This window comes from Tachypleus tridentatus, chromosome 2, assembly GCF_004210375.1.
Source record: "Tachypleus tridentatus isolate NWPU-2018 chromosome 2, ASM421037v1, whole genome shotgun sequence".
NCBI classification, from domain to species: Eukaryota; Metazoa; Arthropoda; class Merostomata; order Xiphosura; family Limulidae; genus Tachypleus; species Tachypleus tridentatus.
Window position 1 is genome coordinate 83,110,793 of NC_134826.1, and position 8,911 is coordinate 83,119,703.

General features: G+C 31.0%; 1 protein-coding gene across 6 annotated transcripts in view; it reads right to left on the bottom strand.

Annotated features, from left to right (window-relative positions):
• Window positions 1-7,309, bottom strand: part of LOC143244387 (sterol regulatory element-binding protein 1-like) — a 33,083-nt gene extending 25,774 nt beyond the window's left edge. For 3 of the 6 annotated variants that reach the window (XM_076488957.1, XM_076488953.1, XM_076488958.1), the window contains exons 1-4: window positions 6,904-7,291; window positions 3,273-3,889; window positions 1,250-1,473; window positions 155-287 (exon numbers count right to left, since the gene is read on the bottom strand). In XM_076488957.1, the coding sequence (XP_076345072.1) occupies window positions 155-287; window positions 1,250-1,473; window positions 3,273-3,889; window positions 6,904-6,949 (1,020 nt within the window). In that variant the 5' untranslated portion in view covers window positions 6,950-7,291. Of the gene's footprint in view, window positions 1-154; window positions 288-1,249; window positions 1,474-3,272; window positions 3,890-6,903 lie in introns of all 6 variants that reach the window. The other 3 variants (XM_076488956.1, XM_076488955.1, XM_076488954.1) reach the window with 2 other exon arrangements.
• Window positions 7,310-8,911: the final 1,602 nt, after the last annotated feature.

Here is an 8,911-nt window from a genome sequence, read left to right on the forward strand (position 1 = left end):
GAATGACAAATCAAGATTATTTTTTCTTCAGCAGGAAAAACAACTTAAGAAAGTTACCCCTACTTCTATGCTATCCATACTAAAAGAAGGTTACTTTCAATGAAACACAGACTGTTAATGTTTTTTCTTATTACAGTTTTACTAACTATCGTACCTTTGCATCTTCTCCAACAACTATATGTTTTAATTCTGTAATTTTGTCATTGATACTACTTCTGTACCTTCGTTCTATAATGTTATGACCACTTCGTTTCTCTCCTTTCTCTGGCACAATTTTTGAATTTATTCTATAAAAAGACAGCAGTCACCTTAACAAAAGATATGTTACACTTCTAGGTAAGGTTATACACATATCAGAATATCCTATATTAGAAACTTAATCATGAAGAAAATTAAATAATACATTTTTAATTTTTAAATCCAATATAATAATTCACTGTATTGTGGTTCATACTAATTTTGGTAATGAAACCTAGTTGAATGTTTTAACAATGTAAAATTAAGTCCAACTATTTAAAAAACAGCTCATTCCCAACTAGCCAATTCTGCATTTCTAACAAACTTACAACAGAGCACCACTGTACACAGTGCATGATAGTTAAAACTGGAAGTTATTTATTAGTTGCTGACCATCCTGTATGCTTCTTCTTAATTTCTTATAAAAACGTTTGGTTTAAATTTCATGCAAAGCTACATGTGAGGACTATCTGCTCTGACCATTCAAAATTTTACAGTGGAAAGGTAGTTAGTCATCAACACCCACTGCCAACTCTTAGACTGCTCTTTTACCAACAAACAGCCCCACCCATTAAACTGGTGATCACATTTGGTAGGACTGTGGTTCAGACCCTCAACCCTCAGATTGCAATTCAAGCACTCTAATCACCTAGCCTATTGAAAAAAAACAACACAAATTACTACAAGAACTACTGCATCTCTAAATCCAAAAACAATTTCTATAATTTTATTTCATAGCTATACAAATAAATGTCTAATAAAACTGAGTTTTATCAAACTTTTTATTGACAGAAATAAAACCTCAAAATAAAGACAGTGATTTATGAAACTGACATAGAATAAATTTATAATCAACTTTTGTTAAAGAATAGTATTACCTCATTAAACAATACAAAACATCAATCACATCTGTAATGTGTAAACAATTTACCCATGTGCACACATGTACACAGAAATAGTAGTATAAACAAATATTAATTTTGCCTTTTTTAAAATAATACTAGATACCAACTTGTTTATTGGCAGTTTATCTGGATCAAAGACAATGGGGATTCCAGTTGTCAGTATCGCATTTGCCGGCTGGGTGCTGATCGCAGCCTGAACAGGTGAAGCAATTGTATCCATCGCATTAGAAACGGCCTGAAAAGATGGTGTGACACATACCACCGGGGCAGTTGTGTAAGTAATAAGTCCTTCTTCACTTTTCTTCTTCAGAAGTTGAGCCTGAAGTAACAACTAAAAAGGCACAGAAGAGGTGAAAGTTACAAACATGAAACATGATAAAACATAGTACAACTAATCCAATATCCACCTTGTTTCTTGTTGGCTTTTTTTTCAATTACACAAACAAGTTAATTTTTTTTTTTAATTTCTTGACACTTGTGTAATGTTCAATGTTTAGAGCTTGAAATGTTCTGATTTTTAAATACATATAACTTACTATACAGAATAAAAATTACTAAAAACATCAACAAGACTGGAAAACAGTCTTGTACACTTCATGTTTTGATGTATATCACTGCATTATCATCCTCAGAAGTGTAATAACGTACAACAACAAAAAACACATTACACTCCTGAGGATGAAGCAGAGATATACATCAAAATATGAAGAGTGTACAACACTGTTTCCCACCTTCATATGTTTTTACTGGACATGATCTCATTTTTAGAACTGTGTAAAAATAATCTTTTTATAAAAAAATTTGAGTGTTTTTTTAACAACTTATACCTTAGCAGATAAGCTTACACAAATAACATTGTTCCTTTGGCTGTGCCCCCATCTGAACAGAATTAATATTTTTGCATCTTAACATGTTAGCTTTTATTCTGCACCACCAACACAGCTGTAATGAATCTGTACACAGCTAACTTTCATGTCACTGCATCCAATCATTCAGTAAAATCTTCACCAAACTTATGCAACACACCTTCAGCATGTGATACCATATTAATTTTCTATCTAGTGGTAGGCTGAATGTTATTACTTTGGATTCCAGTTTCATATCTCATAATACTAAAGATCAAAAACATATAATTCCAGCACTCCATTAACTATACTGGTCTAAAGAATAAACAAATTAACATCCATTAAACAGAGAATGTACCTGAAATAGGTTCATTCCAATCAGAATTTTGGAAAAACAAAAAATATTTTGCAATTTTATTACTTACAACTCATACTTTGCAATTTTGCAAATGAAATGAAAATTTGCAATTATTATTAATGATACAAACCCTAAAGTTCTCTGCTAAGCATTTAACTGTTGTGAAAAAACAAAAAACAAATAAGAACCTTACTTCAGTTCAAAGAAATTCTCAACTTGACAGTTAATGCAATCTGGAACAAAACTGACTTGTTTTGGTCCATTTCATTATTTGTTTTGAATTTAGCACAAAGGTACACGAGGGCTATGTTTACTAACCTTCCCTAATTTAGCAGTGTAAGACTAGAGGGAAGACAGCTAGTCACCACCACCCACTGCTAACTCTTTTACCAATGAATATCGGGATTGACCATCACATTATAATGCCCCTTTGGCTAAAACGATGAATGTTTGAAGTGATGGGAATTCAAACCTGCGATCAAAAGATTATGAGTAAAACACCCTAACCACCTGGCCATTGTAAGCCAGGTCTAGTGAAAACAGGAAATAATTATCTTGTTAGACAGGCTGTTATATTAAAGTAATTTCTGGTTCAAATTACTAAGTTCTATGGAGAGGCTTGGAGATTTACTTCTTTGCTCTAGATTGCAAAATTATATGAAATCTGACTAAGATACTCAAACTTATTAAAAGTTATGTCACTGGTATGTTAGATTAAGTATATTAATTACTGGTTACTTTAGTTCTAGCAGCATTAATAGCCTTCTTTGACCTGAACATATTAAAAATTGTTACAATTTGCTCAAGGGGTAAAAAAAGACAAGGTTTTAAATACATCTAAACTTGATGAATTGTACTGAGAAACTGACAATAAGTTTTTTATAATATGAAGTGAAATTACACCTGCTAGAACAGACAATACTTCACCTGTTGAATCTTGTGCGATGGAAGCTGACAAAGTTGTTGGAGAAGTTTCTGTTTCTGTTGGATTTTCAAAGCAGTCACTATATCATCAACAGTTGCATTTTGCACTTGTAAACTTTGCTTTGAAGGAGCCTGAGATGTAGTAATATTCTGGTAAAAAGGTCGTACAACAACACGGGGAATTGTAGGGGTGCCAGACTGAGCCACATTAACCTCTTTGTTTAAGAATGAAGTGGATGTCTGGTTTATGAGGGCAACTGATGACTTAATATCTGTACTTAATCTTTGAGTTTGATTATTTGGAGTAAAATTCACAGATATTGTCCCCTCTACAGGAACATTTCTACATAGTGCTTCAGGCTTGGTGGAAAGGTCTGATAGGTCAATATCAAGTGACCTATTACCAACAGGCAAAAAAGTTAATTGCAGATCATTTTGTTGTAAAGTGGCATCTCTTGCCAGAGACTCAGATGTTGCTCCTACATCATCCAGTTGTTTATCATCCTCAAATTCCTTCAAAGAAGGGTCATATAGGTCACACAAACTGAGCAAATCACCATCAAAAAGCTCTACAGATGAGGTTTCCAGGTCATTTAAAGGACTCATTAAATCACCTATTTCTGGAAAAATAAAAACAAAGTTTGCATAAAATATATACATGTGTGTGTGCTGCTAAAGTATAGGTTTCTTGCCTTAAATGAACACTATTTACACTAGCTGTTGTCCTTATTTCATATTAACTAAAACAATAATAATAAAACTAGTTTTACCAATATTTTCAAATTCTTTTGTAATTTCTTAACACATAAAACTGTATGGATTATGTTTAGCTACTTAAAAGTTATGAATACTCAATCCGAATAATCCTTTTTAAATTCCAGAAATCAAAAATCTCAATTTCTTCACTACTTACTTAGGAAAAAATCATTCAAATCCATCTAGAAATTTTCATCAATTATTTCTTTAAAGGTCACAATTTAATAGATATTAATGTAATAAACTGAATAGAAGTGTGAAACCTTAAAATTACACTTTATTTAATCATAACACAATTCATTCTTTAATTTATGTATATATACACACATAATTTACATCAAGACTACTTGTAACTTAATAGATCACAGAAATGTTTTTCAAGGATCTCAACACATGCATGAAAATTTTTGTGCCATCTGTAACATCAACCCTCTGTTGATGTTAATAATTTAGGTACATCCGTTGTTTCTGGGTCATACTGACCAGATGTAGCTTGAAAATTACCTTTAACTGATAAAATATTTTATTCTTTGCATAGCTTTTACTTTATTACAAGGAATATTAGAAATTAAAGAAACTTGCTCTAATAAACTTCTATATATATAAAGACCTAAAATACAATAGAAATACTAGTATTTTGCTTCTTTCCCCATTTGCAAACCAATACCAATATACAATTTATAGGGAAAGGCTGAATCATTACTATTAATAAAATGTATATGCTTGCTTACTACATTTAATACAATACATTTTAATGATTTGATAAACAATATAGATAAACATTTTCTAGTTTATGTTTTAACATCAATTTTAACTACAATGGTTATGAGTTATTAAAACTCTTCAAAATCCAAATCCTATTCATCATTTACATTTGATTTCAACTAGTTAGGATGCCTAACTTGTTAGCATGTGATTGACTTGTTAAATAATAACAAGTCTTATTATTAAAAGATAATGTTATACGTTTTGGGGATTTTTTGAATCATGAGAAACATTTCCCTGAATTTCAAAAGTTGTATTCTGCTTTTTACACCTTCTAAAATGATGAATCAAAACATGATTTTTGTCAGGAAATTTTTATCTCAATCCCAAACATTACCCCAAAAACTACACTATTACTAAAGACCATTTAATTCATTAATATCATAAAATTCCCCCTACGGTATCACCGATCCTAAATGCAAGGTCAGGTTCGAGCGAATATTTTATTTTCCAAACTCTTTAGTGGCTTCTGCCTGGTCACTAATAAATTAGAAATCAGTCCCACTCTTCAACTGTATCAGATCCACCAATATAAACTTACCATGCACAACAAGATTAAAGGTTCACATTTCATACTTTGCATACAAGACAAACTCCAGTTTTGAAGGATTTTTTAAGCTTCAAATGTTATTGTATATGCCAACATACACAGTACTTCATTTTAAAGTAGTATTATTCTAATAGTCAATGGCCTATGGAATAAATTGTCATCAGATGTGGTGGACACATGAAATTTAAGAAAAAGATAATATCTAAATAATAAATTAGAGTTTTTATTATTTGTAAATTTAGTTTACTGGATGGGACAACTTAGATGGACCAGCAGGTTCCTCAAATTTTTATGACCTTACTGAAGTATATTAGATTTCAAAGGGACCAATGTCAAAAAAGACTTGACCTCTTGGTGTTATATTCTGAAGATAAGAGCAGAAGAGGACATAGGTTTAAATTTGAAAAAGACAGGCTAAACTCCAACTTAAATACTACTACTTTACAAGCAGAGCAATAGACTTTAGGATTTCCAAGAGAATACTTAACTCAATGTTCACTAAGATTCTAAATTTACTCAGTGTATTTAAGCAAAATGTACTACAAGTTTGTTGTAAAGGAAAACACAAGGATATTAGTACTCGAGATATATCTGTGAATTGCAATGTTAACCTGACTCGAATAAGTTAGAAAGCAAAGGAGATGGCTACAAACAAAATAAAAATACCTTTGTCTATTGAACAGTTTTTGCATGAGAATTATATAACTTCTTAAAACCTTGGAAATGCATATTTACAGTTCTTTCAGTTCCACTTTATATTATAACAATTATTTACTCCTTACTACAACAAACTTTATAAATCAGCAACATAGAGTAAAATTGAATTTTATAACTCAGGTGTCAAATAAAAAATGTTTTGAATAGCACTTTACAAGATATTGTATTCACACTTTAAGTCACATTCTTACACACAAAAAAATTAATAATGGATTCTTTACTACTCATATATTATTTGGAAAGTCACAGTATCCACCATTTATTAAAACTATTTAAAGTCACTGAATTCACATTTGTTCTCTTTTTATCATACATATACTTGACTAAGTGATTTAATAAATATTATTTTATCACGTTTCAGACATTTATTTCTCTTTCTTGGGATATAATTCAAACTATAATGATACACTAAGACTGATAACTATATAAACTATCAACTGTTTAAATGAAATAATGATTTGAAAATAAAGTTAGATTAATAACATTAACAAACAGGTTTCACGATTCATCATACAGATACAAACAACTGGACATTAAATGCATATGATTGGTCATCCGCAAGTATAAACTAACATTACAACTTGTAAAGAAATCCAGTAATTACTCTTTGTATCTATAATTAGTTAGAAAATTACTAACACTAACGTCAAATTTTAAAGAGCTGTAAAAATATGAATATTCCAAACTTAAACAGTTTATGGGCCGAATATTATTATTAAAATATTAATTATTATAATACCTTATTATACTTATTATTATACTCTGAATTACAAATTACAAATGAAACATGAACAACTTAGACTCATTTTTATTTAACTAAGGCCTCATTAAATTATTTTTACATACCATCAAATCTCTCTTCAAGGTGTGGTAATTGTACGTCAGATTCCATTGTTTTCTTTTAAATGAATATTAATTTTACTGTTTACTTATGTTTTCAATTTAGGCTGAATAAAACTAACATTAGGAATTATATTAGTTATACCGATAAATTAATATTTTACTACTAACATTAATTTGCAATATCATTAAGTAACGAAATCTTCTACACAATCATGTGTGTTTTATAGTTAGTTGATAAAAATTAAACGTTTATAAAATAAAGTAAGGGATAATTATATTTTACCAATTAGTAGTAGTCCTACGTTAACAATAACAACGAATTACATTACTACACAGACGACACAAATTTAACATTGATTCTGTATGACCACGCAAAAACAACCAATCAAAACGGACCTCTAGATCGAATGATAATACGTCATAAATAAGTTAAATTCTGTGAGTAAAACGCTTTTCATGCAAAAATATATCTCAAGACGTCTGATATGGATATTAAATCTTTTATTAAAATAAAGTAAAGAACAACGTTTCGACCTTCTTTAACTTAATACACTTTACTATTTGAATAAATGTGGAATATCAACAGTGTGCTTGTAGGGCTTATGGTTCGCAACCTGTGCTACTTCGTTATCGCAACGGCCCGGCATAGCCAGGTGATTTAGGTGCTCGACTCGTATTCCGAGGGTCGCGGGCTCGAATCCCCGTCATACCAAACATGCTCGCACTATCAGCCATGTTGGCATTATAATGTGACAGTCAATGCGAAATTCAACACTAACCAAACAAACCGAAATCGTTGTCGCAAAACTCTAAATCATAATTGCTTGGGGCGTTGGTACAATATAAGAAAGATCGTGAAATCACGCTGTTTGATCAAACAAGAGTTAGCGGTGGGTGCTTTTGTTAAAGTGCCAAATAATTCTTAATATATTAGTGTATGGCGTTGAACAAATAAACACATTTTGTGGTGAACTAACACAGCTAGTGGCAGTAGAAAAATCTAATTTAAAGTAAAGAAAATAATTATATTCAGTGATGGCAGAAGTTAAGAAACAAGAATCAGACAACTTCATTGTATAAGAACATATGTAAATGTTAGTGTTATAGTTTTGCTTGGAGTTAAATTATAATCATTATTTTCCATAGTGACTGCCAAACCAGTAACCAGGTTAGTTCAAGAGATCAATGGTCATAACACCTGCATATGAAAATAGATGTGTTCCTGAATCAGGCTTATAGCATATATAAGAGTCCCTAAGTCCAGGGAACAAATGTTAAGGGCAGAGCTGATAACTAAGTACATCATCTTGTACTAAAACTTTAAACAATTATTCAAATGGTTTAGTTTATTATAGCTTCATACCACACTAGCAGTTGGCTACAAAACAGAATAAACTGGCGTGCAAAACTCAAAGGGGTGAATACAGTTTGAGCCCCACACACACACAAAAAATCCAGGTCATAATACGAAAATGATTCTTAATAAATTAAAGTCAAAGTTACGCCTTTTACACGATGAAGATGCATGACTACAATTAAACTTTAGTTTTAGGATTTAGAATTTAGACATTAGTATTATGCCTATTATATTTCTAAACACTACATTCTTTATCTATTCCCTTAGAGATTTTCAAAATTTAGAATAGTTTATAATAATAATATTCCAACGACACTATATTCGCCATATCCATTGTCAACGATGCCTTTTGTTCAATCTAAAGCTATTCAGGCTGGCTGGGCTGTAATTGTGACGCATCAATGGTTACATGATGTGTACTTGAAATTTGTTTTAGTTGTATAAATTGCACAAGGGAATTAAATAAATCATGAAGTTCTTGCATGACTTCAGCAAATATTTATAGGTTTGTCCTTGGTATATTTTGCTCTTTTTTTTTGAAAAACAAGCTCTCACTTTGTGACCTTCATGACGGTCTCAAATGGAGCATGGTTACGTTCTGAGTGAGTTTGTAGAACAGATTTCATAATGCTTTTGCAGTATGAAATTCTGCAA